This window comes from Theobroma cacao, chromosome 2, assembly GCF_000208745.1.
Source record: "Theobroma cacao cultivar B97-61/B2 chromosome 2, Criollo_cocoa_genome_V2, whole genome shotgun sequence".
NCBI lineage: Eukaryota > Viridiplantae > Streptophyta > Magnoliopsida > Malvales > Malvaceae > Theobroma > Theobroma cacao.
Window position 1 is genome coordinate 1024770 of NC_030851.1, and position 21709 is coordinate 1046478.

At 35.8% G+C, this 21709-nt stretch overlaps 5 protein-coding genes across 8 annotated transcripts; 2 read left to right on the forward strand and 3 right to left on the reverse strand.

Moving 5' to 3' along the window:
- On the reverse strand, positions 665-4640 carry LOC18607149 (SWR1 complex bromodomain subunit bdf1). 3 transcript variants are annotated; one of them, XM_007041171.2, is made up of 8 exons: positions 4584-4640; positions 3528-4125; positions 3330-3407; positions 2686-2929; positions 2300-2396; positions 2072-2192; positions 1590-1994; positions 665-1076 (listed from the first exon to the last, which is right to left on the reverse strand). In XM_007041171.2, exons 2-8 carry the CDS (start codon positions 4119-4121, stop codon positions 882-884), a joined length of 1734 nt encoding a protein of 577 aa, XP_007041233.2. In that variant the 5' UTR covers positions 4122-4125; positions 4584-4640; the 3' UTR covers positions 665-881. The 3 variants fall into 3 exon arrangements, with proteins under 3 accessions (XP_007041233.2, XP_007041234.2, XP_017971778.1); XM_007041172.2 differs by having other exon boundaries at positions 3528-4155; XM_018116289.1 differs by having other exon boundaries at positions 3528-4121; positions 4584-4625.
- Positions 9286-14338, reverse strand: LOC18607151. Of its 2 annotated transcripts, XM_018116262.1 has the most exons (9): positions 13974-14338; positions 13139-13352; positions 12614-12826; positions 11850-12271; positions 11562-11765; positions 11342-11434; positions 11159-11266; positions 10713-11069; positions 9286-9510 (listed from the first exon to the last, which is right to left on the reverse strand). In XM_018116262.1, the coding sequence occupies exons 2-9, from the start codon at positions 13281-13283 to the stop codon at positions 9484-9486; spliced, it is 1569 nt and encodes a 522-aa protein (XP_017971751.1). In that variant the 5' UTR covers positions 13284-13352; positions 13974-14338; the 3' UTR covers positions 9286-9483. The 2 variants fall into 2 exon arrangements, with proteins under 2 accessions (XP_017971751.1, XP_017971752.1); XM_018116263.1 differs by lacking the exon at positions 13974-14338 and having other exon boundaries at positions 11850-12247; positions 13139-13364.
- Positions 15425-16692, reverse strand: LOC108660749 (suppressor protein SRP40-like). Its single transcript, XM_018115105.1, has 2 exons — positions 16447-16692; positions 15425-16189 (listed from the first exon to the last, which is right to left on the reverse strand). Exon 2 carries the CDS (start codon positions 16084-16086, stop codon positions 15586-15588), a length of 501 nt encoding a protein of 166 aa, XP_017970594.1. The 5' UTR covers positions 16087-16189; positions 16447-16692; the 3' UTR covers positions 15425-15585.
- On the forward strand, positions 18024-19012 carry LOC18607152. The gene has a single exon (XM_007041175.2). It carries the CDS (start codon positions 18253-18255, stop codon positions 18916-18918), a length of 666 nt encoding a protein of 221 aa, XP_007041237.2. The 5' UTR covers positions 18024-18252; the 3' UTR covers positions 18919-19012.
- LOC18607153 lies at positions 19434-19814 on the forward strand. Its single transcript, XM_007041176.2, has one exon. It carries the CDS (start codon positions 19456-19458, stop codon positions 19723-19725), a length of 270 nt encoding a protein of 89 aa, XP_007041238.2. The 5' UTR covers positions 19434-19455; the 3' UTR covers positions 19726-19814.

Genomic DNA, 21709 nt, shown 5'->3' on the forward strand with positions numbered 1-21709 from the left:
TCGGCTTCAGCAGTTGCCACCTTTGCCCCCTATGCCGACTTCGCCAAGAACAGGGGCGCTGCCACCGTTGCCATCTGTTCCAACACTGCCACAGCCTACAATACCGACTCTGCCAACCACCCAGCCAACGCTGCCTTCACTTCCTAGCATTCCCAACTTGCCTAGTGTCCCCAGCTTTACACTGCCACCGCTTCCGAGCATGCCTTCAATCCCCTCAATATCAGCCATAATTCCCCCTATTCCATTCCTCTCTCCACCACCTTCGACTACCAGTCCTTGAGACTTTGCAGATCATAGTCCTTGAGACCTTGCATTGATCTGCTGTCTATCGTTTCTGCTTTCTTCGATTACCATGGAGATGCTGGAGAGTTTTCACTCTTTTTATTTCAGTTCATTTCTTCTTTCGTGAGCAGTGTGCTTTTCTTTTTCTCTTCACATTATTTCATCATCTTAGCATAGATGGGAGTCCCCTTTTTATTTGTTGTACCATGTGAGATACTATTTTATGGATTTATATTCATCATTGTATTGTGATTTTATTCAGCATCGTACTCCTACTTTCTTTATCCTTCTATTGTAACAAAACACCTTGTCTTCTCCCCTAAGATCCTTGTTTTAAAGATAGAAAGTAAATGATGAAAATAAATGATTATAACATTTAATCTAAAATGAAAGATCACACTTATATGATAAAAGGGTGAAATTAAGAATTTTTCAATATTTCGTGTGCTTGGCATCTAATAATTTACAGCTGTAAAATAGATTGCTTGCAATGCACAGGCTAATCACCTATTTTACCTAGACAGATTTTCCAGGGTTATGTCAAACCTTCTTGACAAAGGAACCAGAACATATACCATAGAAGGCATCCTTAAAGTAATCTACTTCATGAAAGTCTCAATAGCTGCATGAATTGGACTAGTTCGGGAAACCTGATTCTTCACCAAGGAATGAGGGCCACTCCAAACAGACTTCTGATTGTTAGGAAATAGAATTCCACATAAGTTGAGGAGAATGGGATTTTCAATGCAGAAGCTCTCCAACATTTTAGCTCTTTGTTGTCTTTCTTGTGACTCCTGTAATTACATCAACATCATCAACTCAATATATGACCCAAATGCATCCTAGCATAATAGAATGCAAAATGTGAACATGCAAAATAGAAACCTTGAAACATAACTATGCTGAGAACTTTGTGTCAAAAGGGAAAATAGAAAATTAACAGTTCTGTATCCATTTACAGTTCTCCGATTTCTATAATGGAAGAATCCCTTGTGTCTAAAATCTGATAATATCGCTTCATCATTACCACAAAAATATCCAATTTCCAAATACAGTGTACTCTTAACTTTCTTCCTACTTGATTGGGACAAGGATTAAACACATTGTAAAATAAACTTCTTGCTTCTGTCAAGCATGAACAATAATATGGTTGGGAGAAATGAATTTGGCTGTCCTACATCATTGATATGCCAACTAAGTTGCAATTCATCCAATTAATGCCAAAAAGGAAAAGAAAGAGAGACTAGGGGGGGAGGGGGGGGGGGGGAGGAGAGAGAAAGGAAAAGGAGAGTGGGGAACAGAAATACCTTGTGTCTCTGTTGCTGAACTGCTCTACTTTCTTCCTCATTTTGTGCTAGAGTAGATACTTTCTGAGTTGGGGCTACTGCATCAGACTTATCCACTGCTTCAGGCTGAGATTTTCTACTATGCTCCTCTGACAATCTATCTGCAAACTGTGATTGCTCTTTTGTTTCGCCTTCACCTTTGTTCATAGTCTTTATCTCATTTTCTTCCTCATCCTCCTCTTCCTCTTCTTCCTCGTCATCCTCCTCCTCGTGCCTCTCCTCCATATGGATGTACTGCTGCTCAGACACCTCCACTTTCACCTTCTCTCCTTCACCTTCCACCTCAGCATCTGCATCTTGGTCCATCAATTCATCCATATTTAATGATGAATCCTCAGCATAAGGACTATCAACAGGTGAAGACTCCTACAGTCAAGAAATGGCAAAGAGAAGTTATTTTTCTGTTACCTAAACATTAGTCAAATAAATTAGCAGTAGCATACCTCTTGTTGGAGCTCCTGAACTCCAATCTGACCTTTAGCCATTCGTTCATTTGCCTCACGCTCTCTCTTGCGTCGCTTCAAAACACATATAGCACATAAACAATCGCTTTTATGGCGCCTTCTGCAAAATTAAAAGAGAAAAACAAATAAGAAAAAAATTCATTAAAAAAAACCTTAATGCGGTTGAAACTGTCCAGACAGTACTATAGCACGTCAGTAACAACATACCCGTGTTTTTTATTTTTCATTTTTGATTGACCAGCTTTTATCTGCATTTTCCCCTGGCTGGACAGTGCAGCATCCTCAACTTCACCACCTTCGGCAGCTGTCACAAAGGAAATAAACACTGCTAATACAGCCATGTCTATGATACCAAAGTAATCATTTCCTCCACATATAAAAGCAATGTTTTTCTTTTTTTTTTAAAAAAAGGGACCAATATTGGGAGGTTTTGTTTTTGCACAAGGACCAGAAAGGCCAATAGATGTTATAAAGACACTTGCAAATTTTAGAACCTTCCAGAAAAATTAGAAATAACAAATGCATAAGCAAATTCAGCATAAAAAAAAAAATGCATCAACTGATAAGTAGCACGAGTCAACATGAAACCTCACCATTTGTTCTCCTCGACTGTTCACTGTATAATCCAGCTGCTGTCCAATACTTCATGAAATTCTTCTTAACCCGCCTCATTAGGTCCAAGATAGCATCACCTTTGTTGTTGTACTTGCAACAATTATCCCAAACATACTGTACATCCTTAAACACATCCTCTGAATTCATGTACTTATCACCGTTTTCAAGATTGTTGCATATTGTTCCAAAATCCATTGGTGTGTCTATGATATCAAAATAGTCCTTTGTTCCATACAGGAAAAACAAAGAAAAAAACATGTCTTGTTAGACCTTACAAAGTAGGAATGCCAAAGCTATATGGCATAAGGCAAGACATAAATGTATCATTCATTTAAGTAACCAAGCCAAATATACGAGGAGCTGCACACAAATAAATAAAAAACCATTTTCTTCCCTACAATGATATTTCTTTTAAAAGATCATCTACAACTTCCTTAGAGAACAGTATCAGTAGCCAAAATGCCACAAGTGCATTGATATTCCAGAATCCTGAAGAAATTAACTACAATCTAAAAACCTTTTGATGCAATGACTTCTTACAAACAAAAAAAGAACAACATGCTGCAAAAGTTTGAAACTTAATATCCCTAGGCTATAAATATAGTTAGTTATTTATGCTTACAGGTATCCCTAGAGCTTCAGGGTTCACAGGCTCATTGAAAGGAGCAGCTGCTTCCATTTTCATCACTTTCTTAATGACCTAAGGAGAGGAAACAACCACAATGGCCAGAAAAACATTAATCTAGGAACTGCACAATGAGAAAGACAAAATTAATGGTAATGGTAATCAATGGTAATCAATTTTAAACCTCCAACATACCGTCAAAGCAGAATCAAGTTCCAGCTTATTATACCGAGAACCCTGACAAGGCATCTTTACTTCTTTCTGGAAAGAACTTTGGCGTTCTCCTGCTACAGTATTACCACTCTTATCAACATTTGAACTACCCAAAACCCTCGAAGGCTTAATCTTTATGCTTCCGGCTTTCCTCGACGCACCACTAGAAACACCCATTTTCACCTCGGCTGATGAATTAGCACTATCTTCCATTTTCTCATTAACCACACCTGGTCTCTCAAGCCCTACTTGAGGACTGCTCTTGTCAGTATCACTGTGTGATGGCACATCAGATTCCAATGCTTTAGATGATGTCTTGAGCTTCACCTTAACACGACCAACTGGCTTTCCTATAGCCTTATCAATGGAGCCATCAGGATTTATGCTAGCAACATGCAATGCCTGATCGGTTCCGGTGGATGAAGGAGTATCAACTTCCATTCCCGACTCATATTCATCATTAACAGAATTCTCTTCACTATTTACACTCACAACATTCACAGCTGCTTCATTCACCGCCGCAGCAGCATTGGCTTTAGCTTTGTTCCCTTTCTTATGCCCTCTTTTTCGCTTCATCTGTCTGAACAAAAAATTGGTCTTCTCTTACACACTACAACCAAATCATATTCATAAAAATAACACAAATTCAATCAAATCCCATTCCACTACTCCAAATATTACTTCTTTTTCCAAAATTACCCATAAACCCAATTCCCTAAAAACCCTAGCAAGTCCGTTCTTTTCTTGTTTTTCTCAAAGAGATATCTTCGAAAGAAAGGAAAGGCAAAGAAACGCTAGAATTAGCATAAGCAAGTAAAGAGAAAGTAAAATTCAAAATAGCAGTTCGGGTTCTTCTTGGTCTAATCACCGACCGAGAAAATAATGGCGGGGCGGATCAGCAATCACCGAAATTTTTTAAGAAATAATAATTAATAATAAAAATCGTTTGAAATAAATAAGAAAAAGTAATTTATTTTATTTTAAGAAGATAAATAAAAAGAAAGATTGGTCGGAGAAAAAGAGAGGGAAAGGGCGTACCTTTGTTGTTAAAATCCGAGAAAGAAACGTTGGGGGGTTTTAATTATAACTGTTAAAACAGAGGCCGAGGTTTGCGTTTTTGACTTCGGAGGTTCGGACGTTGTCCTTCGAATTGGATGCAACGACGTCGTTTAGTACAGGTCGGTTAACACTATTTTTTTTCTTCGGGTTTTTCCATAATAGTTATAGTTTTAAACCATGTTAAACTTTTTTTCAATTGTAGGCATTAAAAATTTATTGAGTAAATGCTTTGCATTTACTTAATTTAATTGTATTTTAACTGTGTCATATAAATATAAATTATTAATAATGAAATAACAAATATAAATACATCCGAACATTAAGTCAAAAAAAAGAAATTTGAAAATATAAAAAGATTAATAGATACAATATTAATTAAACTTAGATCAAAGCATTTTTATCCTTACAACAGTTGAAAGTTGAAGCCATAGGCATTGGAAAAGCTTCTTTGCTATATTACACAAAACAGTGAGACTCCTTGAAACCATAGGCATTGGAAAAGCTTCTTTGCTATATTACACAAAACAGTGAGACTCCTAGGAAGGGAAGACCGAAGCACCAAAAATTTTAAGTGGTCTTTGCACTTTGACACGGTACTTAACAGCGCCAGCTTGTTCTTCCGCACTGTAAAACGCAACTCTATCACCAACCCTCAGCTGTTTGCTGCAAACAAACTCTCGCCATCCCTTGGTAAGAACCGGCTTCAGGAAATTGTTGTTGCTCTTCTTACGAGTGTAAATTCGAAACTTCCAGACATGGCCACTCTCCTCGTCTTTAACCGCAAAATCCACCATATGCTTGTTACTTAGAGGAGGGAAATGATGGAGGGACTTGCTTGGGATCGTCAATCGCTTCTCCAAATCCGTCTTCTTAAGATTCTTTAAGAATATCGCCATTGATGGAAGTAAGGGCTAGAGAAAGACCAGAAAACTGTGGTTTGTGCCTAAGAGAAGGAATTCCTCCCATATATAAAGAAGCTATCGAGTTGCTACTTCAACTACTCCATTGACTTCACTGTCTTGTCTTCTTTAAGTAATCCTCTAGGAGCCTTCCTTCTTGTCTCTGACTACTTCTTCTTTAAATAATCCTACAGGAGCCTTCCTTGTTGTTTCTGATTGTTGAACTTATGGCACTTTGATTGTGACTGTATGTTCTACGTCACCCCTTGTGGCTATGGCCAACAAAAAAAAATGTTTAAATGAATCTGTGGGAGACAATTTATGGTGGACGAATACAAAAATTATACGGTTAATAAAAAAACTTCTCTAATCAAATTGATTCTGCCAAAGTCCCCAACCCAATATCACTTAAACGATTCCCATAATTTCAATTCAATCAGAATTAATTAACTGCATTCAATGATTCATTTTTCAAAAGTTCAACATAGAAACACCGTCCAATTATAATCAGCATAAAGCCAAGTCCAACAAAATGTTGGTGAAGTCCACTAAGCATCATCCTCTGCATCTGCAGCCTGAAAAAGGGCAGGAAAATGTTTATACACAATTTATTGGCAGAACTGGAACTATATAACATAACCCCGATGCATAGCTAGAGTGACCAAATGTACAAAGATTTCAAAGGGCCAATATGGAATGACGAAAAAGATGTTTTCCTTATGTCATTGACAAGTTGATACTAGAGAGCCTCTACAGATGAGTAATAGGCTGTAGCATTCATGAAAGGCAATATTATACATGCTCATGAAGATCTTTGCAAGTTTTGTGATTTGCAAACCACTTATTCACTTAAAATAAAATCTAAAAATCCCACAATAAGTAAGTTTTCAAGAAAACCATTCCACAACTGATGATGAAGTCGAAGCCTTTTCCCAATTCCAACAAGGCAAGTTTGGTTACTAAGATCACATTACAATCTCATGCACTATTAGGACCTTATACTAAGAAGATCCAAAAAAATATAACCAAGCAGTTTCTCCTTTCATGGTTTCCACCAATATTCTCTGGCCCTCATTCCCCATTTCCACATGGGTATCCTCCATTAAATCACACACTCTTATAGGAGTGTGTACAGACTATAGACCATAATCTCACACCTCCAAAGTCCAAACCACCTCTCTAAGATAAACAGTTTTCCGATGTCATACACTACAATTTCCACATTATATGTGCTAATTTTATTAAACACTTTTACAACCAAACGACAAATGCATGAAATGCTACTTCCAAAAATATCCAATTATTTCAACTCCATAGCAAATGCAATTCTGCAACCATTTATGTTTTCAACAGTCGAGATATTGTCCTTAGGTTTTTGGATGTCTCTATGCTTCCGGCTTTCCTTGACGCACCACTAGAAACACCCATTTGCACCTCGGCTGATGAATTAGCACTATCTTCCATTTTCTCATTAACCACACCTTGTCTCTCAAACCCTACTTGAGGACTGCTCTTGTCAGTATCACTGTGTGATGGCACATCAGATTCCAATGCTTTAGATGATGTCTTGAGCTTCAACTTAACACGACCAACTGGCTTTCTTATAGCCTTATCAATGGTGCCATCAGGATTTATGCTAGCAACATGCAATGCCTGATCGGTTCCGGTGGATGAAGGAGTATCAACTTCCATTCCCGACTCATATTCATCATTAACAGAATTCTCTTCACTATTTACACTCACAACATTCACAGCTGCTTCATTCACCGCCGCAGCAGCATTAACTTTAGCTTTGTTCCCTCTCTTATGCCCTCTTTTTCGCTTCATCTGTCTGAACAAAAAATTGGTCTTCTCTTACACACTACAACCAAATCATATTCATAAAAATAACACAAATTCAATCAATTCCCATTCCACTACTCCAAATTTTACTTCTTTTTCTAAATTACCCACAAACCCAATTCCCCAAAAACCCTAGAAAGTTCGTTTCTTTCTTGTTTTTCTAAAAGAGATATCTTTGAAGGAAAGAAAAGGTAAAGAACCGTTAGAATTAGCATAAGCAAATAAAGAGAAAGCATAATTCAAAATAGCAGGTTTGGGTTCTTCGTGGTCTAATCACCGAACGAGAAAATAATGGCGGTCCTGATCAGCAATCACCAAAATCTAAAAAGAAAAAATTAATAAAAAAAACTTTTGAAATAAATAAGAAAAAGTAATTTATTTTATTTTAAGAAAAAAGAATAAAAAGAAGGATTTGCTTGGAGAAAAAGAGGGGGAAAGGGCGTACCTTTGTTGTCAAAATCCGAGAAAGAATTTAACGTTAGGAGGTTTTAATTATTACAACTGTTAAAACAGAGGCCGAGGGTTATGTTTTTGACTTCGGAGGTTCCAACGTTGTACCCTGAATTGTATCCAACGACGTCGTTTGTTACAGGTCGGTTAACTTTAAGCTTTTTCTTCCGTTCTTTGAGTTTATACCATGTTAAACTTTTTTCCACGTAGGCATTAAAAATTTATTAATATTTTTTTATGAAATGTTTTACATTTACTATTTTAATTATAACCTAATCACATCATATAAATATAATTTATTAATAATTAAATAATAAATATGAATATGTCCTAATATTAAATTCATTGATTGGTAATTTTTTTATTAAAAATAAATAAAATTCACATTCTCTTCCCTAATTATAAAAAAAATAATAGATTCCAATATGATACTATTAATTCAACATATATGAAAGCATTTATATCCTCACAACAGTTGAATTTTTTTTTTTTATATAATTAAAAAAAAAAATTCGAATCTTAATCTTAAAGTAAAAAAATTATACACCAACAACACAACAGTTGAAAGTTGAAACCATAGGCATTGGAAAAGCCCCTTTGCTATATTACACAAAACAGTGAGACTGCTAGGAAGGAAATACGCAGCACCAAAAAATTCGAAGTAGTCTTTCCACTTTGACACGATACTTAACAGCGCCAGCTTGTTTGTAAAACGCAACTCTATCACCAATCCTCAGCTGTTTGCTGCAAACAAACTTTAGCCATCCTTTGGTAAGAACCGGCTTCAGGTACTTCTTTTTGTTCTTCTTACGAGTGATAATTCGAAACTTCCAGACACGGCCACTCTCCTCGTCTCTAACCGCAAAATCCACCATATGCTTGTCACTTAGAGGAGGGAAAGAATGTAGGGCCTTGCTTGGGATCGTCAATCGTTTCTCGATATCCGTCTTCTTAAGATTCTTTAGGACTATCGCCATCGATGAAAGTGAAGAAAGAGTTCGCTCAAGGTTTTTCTGTCTTGGCTAAACAAACGATGTGGCTTTAAATAAGGAGAAGAAAATGGTCCCAACAGGTTCCGTAACGGATCTTTCACTCCTAAACAGATTGTATGAATAGACCCGAATCTGGCGATTTTCAGAGAAAAGGTGTCCCAATGCTTAATAGATAGTGCGGTCACAGCCGATTCTCAGGTTTTCCCTGATTTTGCCTTGTCTTCTTCAAGGAATCCTCGAGGAGCCTTCCTTCTTGTTTCTGACAACTTCTTCTTCTTTAAATAATCCTCCAGGAGACTTCCTTCTTGTTTCTGACAACTTCTTCTTTAAATAATCCTCCAGGAGCCTTCCTTCTTGTTTCTGATTGTTGAACGTATGGCACTTTGATTGGGACTGTATGTTCTACGTCACCCCTTGTGGCTATGGCCAACAAAAAAAAAATGTTTAGATGAATCTGTGAGAGACAATTTATGGTGGACGAATACAAAAATTATACGGTTAATAAATAACTTCTCTAATCAAATTGATTCTGCCAAAGTCCCCAACCAAATATCACTTAAACGATTCCCATAATTTCAACTCAATCAGAATTAATTAACTGCATTCAATGATTCATTTTTCAAAAGTTCAACATAGAAACACCGTCCAATTATAATCAGCATAAAGCCAAGTCCAACAAAATGTTGGTGAAGTCCACTAAGCATCATCCTCTGCATCTGCAGCCTGAAAAAGGGCAGGAAAATGTTTATACACAATTTATTGGTAGAACTGGAACTATATAACATAACCCTGATGCATAGCTAGAGTGACCAAATGTACAAAGATTTCAAAGGGCCAATATGGAATGACGAAAAAGACGTTTTCCTTATTTCATTGACAAGTTGATACTAGAGAGCCTCAACAGATTAGTAATAGGCTGTAGCATTCATGGAAGGCAATATTATACATGCTCATGAAGATCTTTGCAAGTTTTGTGATTTGCAAAGCACTTATTCACTTAAATTAAAATCTAAAAATCCCACAATAAGTAAGTTTTCAAGAAAACCATTCCACAACTGATGATGAAGTCGAAGCCTTTTCTGAATTCAAACAAGGCAGGTTTGGTTACTAAGATCACATTACAATCTCATGCACTATTAGGACCTTATACTAAGAAGATCCAGAAAAAAAAAAAAACCAAGCAGGTTCTCCTTTCATGGTTTCCACCAATATTCTTTAGCCTTCATTCCCCCTTTCCACATGCGTATCCTCCATTAAATCACATACTCTTATAGGAGTGTGTACCGACTATAGACCATAATCTCACACCTCCAAAGTCCAAACCACCTCTCTAAGATAAACAGTTTTCCAATGTCATACACTGCAATTTCCACATTATATGTGCTAATTATATTAAACATTTTTACAACCAAACGACAAATGCATGAAATGCTACTTCCAAAAAATCCAATTATTTCAACTCCATAGCAAATGCAATTCTGCAACCATTTATGTTTTCAACGGTCGAGATATTGTCCTTAGGTTTTTGGAAATTTAATTTTCAATCAATCTACTATAAGTACTTTTCATAATAGTTATGCCCACCAAATACTTGCCTATATGCTTAGAACCCTACATGCTTAGAGCCCCTCATTTTCAAGACCAACTTGGCCAAAACAGAATGTTTATCAGCACTTGCAGCATTTACAATTTTAAGCTAATTAGTTAACATGCCCAATAAAAGGTCACTACTAAATATTTACAAGGCAAATAAGGAGAAAAAGAAACAAAGAAACCTTCCAATAAAAAAAAATTCAACTCATTGAATCTGCATGACTTGATGACGATGATCATTGTAGCTGCTTTGAGTGCTTGGGAGATTTGAGAGTATCAGAAACAGTTAGAAATCAGCATAACAGTATGAGTGTATGAACCCAAAAGGTTACCTGTTCAGAACCCAAAATTTTTGAAGATCCGCCAATCTTCTCAAGAAACTTCTCCATGTTTGAATTCATTCTAGCTATGTACGTTTCCATAAGTGCATATTTTTCCTCCATGGCCTCCATTTTCACCACCATCTTGCGCACCTCTTCATTTGCTGACTTTTTGGCCTCAGAAGCCATCCTCACAAGGTCATCACGACTATGTCTTGGGCCAAAAACAGCAGTATGAGTGGCACCCAATCCATAAGTTTGCACACGGTTGCATTTTTCTTTTCCCATAACTTGACAGAAGGTGTCATTTGACTCATCACTACCTTGTGAGTTATTCTGTCTCTCAGCTGCTTGTTTGCGGAGTTTTGACTGCGATGATAATACAAAACTTATCAAGGAGTGGACAGATTTACATATAAATAGCACTAATAAGAAATAAATTAATTACTTATACATACAATAAATGCTGCCGCTGTCTCATCAACAGGCTGCCCATTCTTGCGTGTATGTGTTAATATATAAAGCTCAGCTCTAGTAGGCTCCTTCCCATCAGGCCTCTTGTTTCGCTATTTCCGAAGCAACAGGAACAACTGCTTTCAATATGGATTTCAAAACGAAAAAAGCAAAACATGAGAAATTACCTCCTCCTCACGTATCCTTGCATAACTCTTGGTGCCTGATGCATGTCCACCCTTCTGTTTTGCACGGTTAGCCTTATTTGTAGCACAACGCTTCTACAAATGGCATATGTAGAGAACATGTTTCCACATTTCTAATGCTAGAGAGGAGAATTTTGAACTACCAATAAAATTTGCACCAGAATAGAAGAATTGGAATGTGCAATTGCTGCTCCTCACGTACCTTTGTGTCATCAGAGTTCCAATATGAGATAAGGCTTGGCCATTGCTCAGGAACCACCCTTGGATCACATACCTTCAAGCGCTCTTCATCGGTATTAAGAGCATCATAATATGATGCCTTTAACTCTGCCTTCCAGTCCCTCCATTTTGTAGCAAGAGACTGCATGACCCAAGACTTGCAACTTGGATCAAGGTCAAACTTTGTCTATAGCACATAGAGGAGGCAAAATGTCACTAAAAAGAGAAAGCAATAAGACACAAAAAGAAAGGGTAAAATGTCTTATCATACCTGAACATATTCCCAGATTTCCTCTTTGTAAGAATCCGGCATTGCCCTCCAGTGAAAAAAAATAAGGGGTGCCCTGTGTCCATTCCGTGCTATAGTGCCCAGGAAGCTGCTTAGCTTGGCTGACTCAGGACCAACAGGCTGTCCGAGCTTGTTGTCATGGACAAATATCCGCTCACCATCTGCCAGGTCATTCAAGATGAGGCAGCAAGTGGGACCTCTTCCCCTCTTCTTCTTTTCAGGGAGCTGTGGCATTTGATGTGGCTGTTCCTGGCTCTGTGGGTTCTGCTCAGACTGGAGTTCAATGGGGCCCAACTGATCCTGATTTTCTAGGTAAGATTTGCTGGTTGTGGGGCCAGTGGAGTACCTGAGTGCACATCTAATACCCCTCAAGGCAGAATCTGTAAGTGACAAGTGTGAATGTTCCGCAAAGAAGGGAAAAAAACAGATGCTAGCCACCCAAAATTAAAACCTAATATAAAAAGTTACATCAAGACTGAAAATATTGATGCATTTGCACACAGAGGAAAACAAACTACAGACTTACACATTAGATAAGCAACATAACTCATGATGCAATTTGACAAGTAATTCCCGATAATTATGTTTAGCATTTGTTTATTTTCATTACTGCTTTTCAGTTGGTGCTGATGGTTAAATTATCAAATTGAATGGAAGATAAAATCATCCATATAAAATTACATAAACACCAGAGTAAGTAGATAGTTCATATACCAGGTGACAAAGAAATAGCATATAGACAGTACCAATATCAACATTATCTTGTAGCGGGGATGACTCAGGCTGGCAAGGGCTTGCCTGTGGCTGCAGTTGCTGTTGTTCAATAGATTGGCCATGGCTCAATGAGAATTGTTGGGGATGTGATTGGCTATGGCCGACAACCATGGGATCCACTGGACACCAAGGCACATACCCACTGCACCTTGTATAATCTGCTTGTGGCAGTGAGTGTGAGTGTCCTAGCAAAGATAAAGAGAAGTTAGATATAGTTACAACACAAATTCCTCTACAGTGGAATCTTCATCTTTTATTTTACATGTGATTGCAATACGTTGTGCAGATCCTTCGGGGAAAAACATGTAAGTATATAGAGACAAATGAAAAGAAATTAAATCTTGGAGTAATGCAGAAATGATGAATGCTTCTGAACTCAAAACCTGTAATGCTGGATTATCAAATAAAGAAACAAAATAACTATTGAGAATGTAATGTCCTGATTACAAGCTAAAAGGCAGTGCAAAGATTACTGATGAACTGCTGTGCTTGCTTACCACCATCTGCAACAGCCTGCAATTGAGAGGGTTGGTTGATGCTCTGCTGCTGCTGCAGACCATATGGCTGATTGTGGCTCAACTGGGGCTGTTGCGAGTGGGAATGACTGGGTGCCCCTCCATATATTGAAGCTGCAGGACCCATAGATGTATTCTTTTTGTGTTTCAAGGAAGATGCATGCTTTTTGTGTTTTGGGGCTATGTCTTTAGGTGGCTGAAAATGCGAATATCCGACAAATTCATTATTGATGTAAGAGAGAGAAATGAAAATAGCTTGATGGTAGTTGTCACATGCTGATGGCAGATAGAATATGATCAACAGAGTAAAGTGTAGATTCATTCAATATTATTGGTGTGAGATGGTGTGATACACTTGCAAGACTATTATACTTGCGAAAGATATTCAAAGTCATTTAAATCTAAGTATAACATCGACAAAGAAAAATCATAAGTGAATTTGAGGCATGGTAAATGATTTCATAAAAAATTACACTAGTCATATCTTTGCAAAAATTAAAAGACAACCACAAAATCCCTTCTTCTCAAGTTTATAATCCCCTTTCACTAAGCACAAAGTTGAAAGAAAGCATTTATTGGATTCACATGACAGAAGAACTGCTAGTTTCCAAAGTTTCATTAATGATTTTAAAAGGTAAACAATCCAAATTAGAACTGTGCAAAGGGACATTGCTTGAAATTGAAATATAATTAGCATGAGTTCTTAAGAACTATAGTTTTGAACAAGAAGAAAGGAAAGATAGATTAAAAAGTTAAGGTAGAGTACAACACAAGCACTCAATCAAGTAAATATTGATAGAACTGATGAATATATTACCTGCACTGTTACAGCCTGTGCAAGCTTGTAATTGGGAGAATTGTGGCTGGTTGTGCTGTGATTGACAAGGTTGATGATAACTCACTGGGGGCAACTGGGAGAACTGTGGCCTTGCAGTGCTTGGAGGAGGTTGCTGTAGTTGATGAGGTTGGCTATAGCTTAACGGAGGCAAGTATGGATGGGGCTGATTGGTACCCAATCTATCCTGCTGTATCTGACTGGCACCATCTACTGCAAGGCCCACTGGACTGAAGGGCTCACCTCTGCTATACCTTGTGGCATAGTCTTTCATAGATGGTTCATACGAACGTCCCACTGAATGAAAATCCAATGAATAAAATTAAAAATGAATATACAAAGACCAAAACAAAATCCTCATAATGTATTTATGATTGAGAATTCAACACAAATCTCAGACGTATAACTAGATTCATTGAGAAAGATAAAGAAAGTCTATCTATATGTATATTGGATTGCTATCATTTTGATACCGGCTGCACTAGTTAGTTCTTCAAGGGAAAAAATGGTGAAGTAGTCAATATAATGAAAAATCTCTTTCCAAGAAGCATCTGATGTTTATCACTGTTAATTTTGGAAACCACCTGAAAAGTAAAAAACAAGTAATAATTGTCAACACATACCATTGATATTTCTTGATTGTTCAATGCGCAAGCCAGCGGCTGTCCAATACTTCATGAACTTTTTCTTCACTCGTTTCATTAGATATACAATACACTCTCCCTTCTTGTTGCACTTGCAGCAGTTCTCCCAAATGTATTGTACATCGTTAAACACATCTTCCGAGTTCATGTACTTTATGCTATTTTCTAAATTACTACATATCATACCAAAATCCATCGGTGTATCTATTACATTGAAATAATCCTGTTTCCAGTAAACCACAAACCAAAAGGGAGGAGGGAGGGGGGGAGAGAGGAGAGGGAGAAAGTTAGTGAGATTAATCGTTTTATCATGGATCAGAGTGGACAAAGGAATTGAAGTAAGTTCACATGCATTTAAAGGTATCAAACGGTGCTCTGTGCAGAATATAAAAAATGATAAACATGTAATTGGGTCTTTTATATTATACTTTAGGTGACATGATTGAATAATATGATACCAGTAATTTGCGTAACATTTTTAATGATAGCTTAGGAAATATGAAAAAAAAAATATAAGGGGACCAGCCAGCAGGCCTTCAACTTAGGCAAGACCCTTAGGTTGACCCTCAGGTTGACCCTCATCAGTCATCCCATTCAAGTCACAAGCACAGATTCAACCCATAGCAAGCAAACCCTATTGAAAGATAAGTTTGGCAATGCATTCATAAATTACATAGCAATATTCACTTACAGGTTTTCCCAGAGCAACAGGATCTACAGGAACATTGAATGGTTGAGCCTCATCCCTTTTCATAACTTTCTTAATCACCTAATAAGTTGAGAAAGTCGTAAACAGAAATAAGCACAAAATGCATTAATCCTTTCAAACAGATTGGTAACAATAAACCAAGACACTGTTCCATTAGAAATTTGACAGTGCTTTTTCTGTCCATCTCAAGCATTCAAAGTGCTAATAAACAATGTCTAAAAATTAGCATCAATAACGATTCTCAGCATACCTCCAATGCAGCTTTCAGTTCTTCCTTATTGTAGCAAGGATCCTGCTGAGGCATCTTAAATTCATTTTGGTTTTTACAGGAAGAACGCAATACCCTAGATGACTTAACATCCTCTTTCCCCACTTTTTTAGGCAATTTACTTGGTTTCTGCTTTCCATTACCGCTTCCTTTAATCGATTTCCTAGATCTCCTGCCAACTGTTGATGAGTCATCAGAGCTACTCTCTTCAGCCCCGAATGACTCATCACTGTCACTTGAAGATGGCGATGACGATGACGATGAACTACTCTCAGCGTCATCAGATTCAGAGTCGTTCTTATCAACTACTTCCAAATCATTTGAGTCAGCAGACACAGAATCTTCTTTATTGTTTTGGTTAACAAAACTCAAAAATGCTTCCTCATTTTGGATCGTCGCTTTTTCATTTTGGGCCAATGCAGTTGATTTTTTGGCTGGAGGTTTCCTCCATGCTCGTCTTCGCTTCGTCCTCATTCTCTTTCAACTACTTCAAAAGCTTCACAATACTTAAACTCTTTTCACTTCAAAGATTGTTACAAAATGCAGATTGCTTCAAATTCCAGCTCATGGTTGTACACTAGAAAGATAGTAATAAATTCAGCAACATAATAGGAAAAAAATTAAAAAATTAACCAAAAAAAAAGGGAAAAGCCAAAGCAAAATTTGATCAAGGAAATAAATGATTATAAACTACTAAAATCCTAAAAAGCCTAAACGAACAAAAATTTCTCGCTAATTCTTATCTTAAGATCTTCAACCATTAATGACTAAGTAACTGAGCGATCAAAGCAATTGTTTTAACTTTACATTGAAATCAGAGAGAGAGAGAATTACATTAATGTAAGTGAAATAGAGAAGGGAGATTAAGGCTAGAGTTTTAGGGGAAACCATCAGGTTTGAAGTGAGAGCGGGAGTAGAATTTCAGCTGATAAGCGTGACGATCATGGATTCACGGCGCCGCTAAAAGCAGAATAAACGAAGGAAAGCTACGTAAGAATTTCAGCGACAGTTTTTTCAGATGTATTTACATGCCGATGAGGGAAAATGGGACAAAAATCTGACGGTCACGATTGATTGTTTCAGTTTTCTGACGTCATTTCTCTTTTCACTGGCAGTTTGGCCTACCCCACGGACCGAAAAAGCATAAAGAAGGAAAACAACATTAAATTTTTTTATAAAATTCCTATTTTTTCTTAACTTTAGATTATAATTTCACATGATCTATTAATTTTTTATATATATAATAAGATTCAAAAATATAAACATGCATTAAGTATTTGATTCATTGATGTATAATTTTTTACTTAAAAAGTAGAATTCGAATCTATTTTTTTTTAATAAAAAAATATAAAATATAAACATAATTAGTAAAAAATATTTTTTTCTCTTTTATTTTTTTCTCTCAAGTCATGTGACCAGTCAATGTCGTATCTATTCCACCATCCCACAATTGAATCTCGCCATCTATAATTTGATTCAGCCAAATCTAGAGCACGACCAAATTGTGCTCCCGAAGGACAACGCAGCAAATTGAGTCGGATTTGACCAAAGCCGGCCAAGTGATGATCAGTTGATGAATGGAAGTACCATCAACCAATCACATCGTTTGAAAGGAAAACAAAATTTTAATAGAAAAATAATTTTTTTAAAAAATTATAATTCATATATTATGTAATTCTTAAAATTAATTAAAAATAAAATTATTTAAAAAATATTATTATGTCAATAAACTAACAAAAATATTAAAAATGTTAACAATTGAATTTATGTATCTAACAAAAAAATAATTTTTTGAAAGGAATCATTTATTTTTCATATTAATATTAATAAATTAACATAAAATTTTAATTAAAAAAAAGATTTTTTTTTATAACGCAGCTTCCTACCAGAAGGCGTGCTTGATCTTTACTTTACTGGTACTGCTTCTATTTTTGTTAGTTTAACTGCGTATTTGCTTGTGTTCTTTGTTTTTCCTTACTAATTTTTGTTACAATGGATTAAACTAAGGTAAGCAACATTCCCAGGCATCAGCTAACAGCAAAAGAAACTTGGCAATGGCCATGGATTCTTAGGATTTCGAACTCGTATGCAAGCATCAGCGACATTATTTCCTTGTTAGAAAAGCAATTTTCCTCCACAAATGTCAACTTTTTCTCAGTTATTCCCATTACCCTATCTACTAGCCCATTGGGTTCGTCTGTACTATATACGTGTGTGTTAGCGTGTATATGACTTCAAATCGTGGCCTCTCATGGCACATCATAACGTGTACCAAAAGCTTCCTTTTGCTTGGGGTTTAGGGAATCTGTCTCCTCTTCGGAGAATATGTCAATTTTGATATTTCATTTGACATTGTTATTGTATAGTTTATAACTTGACGTCAAGCATTGGTGAAATGCTTTAAATATGGGATAACGGCACATGGACTATGGACTTGATCATGTCTATACGTTGCTAACAGGAAATTCCGTGGAAACAATACCTAATCCCTTTTATATTAGGAGCAAGCTGCCATCCGGCTTAGAACTCCCACATTTCATCCGACTAAAGTCTACACGGTCAGTGCATCTCCGCCGTAACAACCGCCGTAACCACCAGTTTGGGTTGAAAGTTTTTGTGAGTATTTCTTGATTTCTAGCGATGTCGGAAACGTCTCTGAGGCCGAGACCTGTTGTTTCCAAGCAAGCATCTCAATCAAGAAGCAGCACCAACAACCATGAGCCTGGTGAAACACCAAGATCCCCATCGAAGCCACCCAGTTTATCTCAACGTGCGATCTCGCAGACCTTGACAAGCACGGCAAACTTAGCCAACCTTCTTCCTACAGGCACGCTCCTGGCCTTCCAACTCCTCATGCCGATCTTCACCAACAACGGATCGTGCGATTCCGCCACCCGCCCCATGACCCTCGTCCTCCTCTTGCTCCTCGCCCTTTCCTGCTTCCTCGCTTGCTTCACGGACAGCGTCAAGTCATCGGATGGACAAGTTTACTACGGTTTCGCAACGTTCAAAGGGATATTCCTGTTTGACTACCCCGATCCCACAGGTTCAACCCTGCCCGACCTGAGCAAGTACAGAATCAAGTTCATTGATGGGGTTCACGCAGTCTTGTCTGCGCTCGTGTTCGGTGCTGTGGCTTTGAGAGACAAGAACGTTTTGAGCTGTTTCTATCCGACACCGAAACACGAAACTCAGGAGGTTCTGAGCATCGCACCAGTCGGAATCGGGCTCATTTGCAGTTTGTTGTTTGTGGTGTTTCCAACCAGAAGACACGGAATTGGCTACCCGATCACACCTGCCAAATAGTTGTTCATTTTGTTCATCTTCCCCTTCTCCCTATTTATTTATTTATTTTATTCAGAAATAATAGAATAAATTACACAAGTTAAATTAATTTTGACTTTTTTTCCCCCATTTTTATGTTTATTCTCTGTTTACTCCCATTTAATTTATTGTAAAGTTAGATATAATGAAATACGAATTCACTGTAAACATATAATATTTATACATTATCATTTAATTATAAAATACTTCATAAATGTAAAAAGATAAATATTTAAAAATATTTATATTATGAGTTTATAATATTAATATATGGTAGCCACAATTTTTTTCCAACAAATATCATACTAACTAAATTTGGCCTTATCCTAACACAATGGACTTTAGCCTGAACGGTGCTGGAAACAAGTTGAAACAGTCAACCTTCATTGGATTACGCTGGACTCTAGCTTGAATTTTGCAAGTTTCGTGGACCTTGTCTCTTTGGTTCATGTATATAAGTAGTAAATTCAACTCCAAATAATAAAAAAAAAAAAGACAATTTGAAAGTAAATCAGCAGAATGTCTAGCACCAAGGAGCAAACTTCCCCAAGGGGCGAAACCCAGAGCCAGAGCCAGAAGAAAGAAACGCTGGAAGGGCTACCTTTAGAGAGCAGCCCTTACGTCAAGTACCGAGATTTGGAGGATTACAAACGCCAGGCCTACGGCACGGAAGGACACCTCCCAGTGGAGATAAAGCAAGGCGCAAGCGGCAGCACTGATGCCCCTACGCTTACCGGAGCCGCCGTGTCCGACGCTAAGTCCATCCTCACCAATGCTTCCGGCAACTAATTAACGGCATCATGTCGCATTTAATAATATATCAAAGTTTTGATTATTATTAATTAATTATATTATTAGTTTTTTTTTAAATTTGGACCGTGAAAAATAATTAATATATACTTCTTCCTTGTAGTTTTAATATATATTTACGGAAATTGTAATTAATAACTAAAATGTATGTATATTTCATTCATAAAATTAGGTTTGATTTTTTTAGGGGGGATTCAAGTTATGTACTTCTGTCCGATAAATGTTGTATTAGTTTGACTTTTCAATTAAAGATTTTTAATTGACTTCATTAAACTGTAACAAATGAAAACTCGATTTTAAAAACATTTAATTAAAATGATTAATTTATAAAAAGTTATCAAACTTAAAGAAATTTGTTTTAAAAAAATCAAAGTCAAATGTTAATTATAGGGAGTATCTATTATCTTATAAAATTTGTTTGGCTAAATGTTTAAATTGGGGTTAAATGTTTGAGTTATTTTTTATTAAGGTCAAACATTTCAATTGTAACAGTTAATAGCTAAACGTTTTCGATTCTTTATAATTAATAACTAGGTTGACAAGTTGATGGAGCATGCATTACATGAGACAAGAAATAGCATTAAAAATATAATTATTATATGTCATTTTGAAAATTTAGTTGTTACATCATGTTAAAAATTTAGTTATTATACACTGTGTTGAAAAATATAGTTGTTACACATCATGTCAAAAATTGAATTGTTACATGTTATGTTAAAAATTTAGTTATTACACGTCATATTGAAAAATATAATTGTTATCTGCTATATTGAAAATTTAGTTGTTATATGTCATGTTGAAAAACGTAATTGTTACACGTCAAGTTGAAAATTTAGTTATTACATGTCATATTAAAAAACATAGTTATTATCCGTTATATTGAAAATTAAGTTGTTACACGTCATGTTAAATATTTAGTTGTTATATGTCATATTGAAAATTTAGTTTTTATACGTCATATTGATAAATGTAATTATTATCGGATATATTGAAAATTTATTTGTTATACGTCACGTTGAAAAATGTAATTGTTACACGTCATGTTGAATATTTAATTATTATACACTATGTTGAAAATTTAGTTGTAATACACCATGTCAAAATATAGTTACTACTTGTCATATTGAACATTTAGTTGTTACACGTGCATTTTCAAAAATATAGTTATTACACACCATGTTGAATATTTAATTGTTATATATCATATTGAAAAATTAGTTATTACACATTATGTTAAAAATTTAATTATTACACGTTATATTATAAAATATAATTATTATACATTTTATTGAAAATTTTAATTATTACACGCTCACACCATAATTTGAACCGTTTTAACTTGACAAAAAATTTTTTCTAACAAAATTACTTTCTAAAATCAACGTTCATGATATGCGCGTGTCTTACATGCGGTCTTAAATTGATAAAAACTAAAAAATTTTGATCTCAAATTGAATATTTAGTCAAATTATTTTAATAAGAAGAAATGATTTTTATTTTTGAGTTTTCTTCTATCTAGTAAAATTATAAAACTATTCATAGGTCGAGTTAAGTCTATTGAATAATTTTTTAAAATCAAAGCTCAAACTTGACTCAACCTATTTATTTAATTATTTATGAATAACTAACTTAATTGGTTAGGTTTCAAAATATATGTCTAAACCCTTAGTTAAGTTGAATTGACTATGTGAGTTTAGACGAGTAACTGGATCTTCCAACAGTTTTACAAAGATATATAAATATGTTAATTTTTTTATTTTTTTTATTTTATTTTTTAAAATAAAAATATTTTATTTTTAAAAGTTTTGATTAAAATTATACGGAGATTTATTAGTCTTCCAAATAGATATTCCACTCTCAAAATTTTTTTTTCGTTGTACACATAATTTAAGCTGTTAGTCAACTGTTAATATTTCTATCAATTTACTGATGTCGCAAACATAAAAAGATAATTTTACTTTTT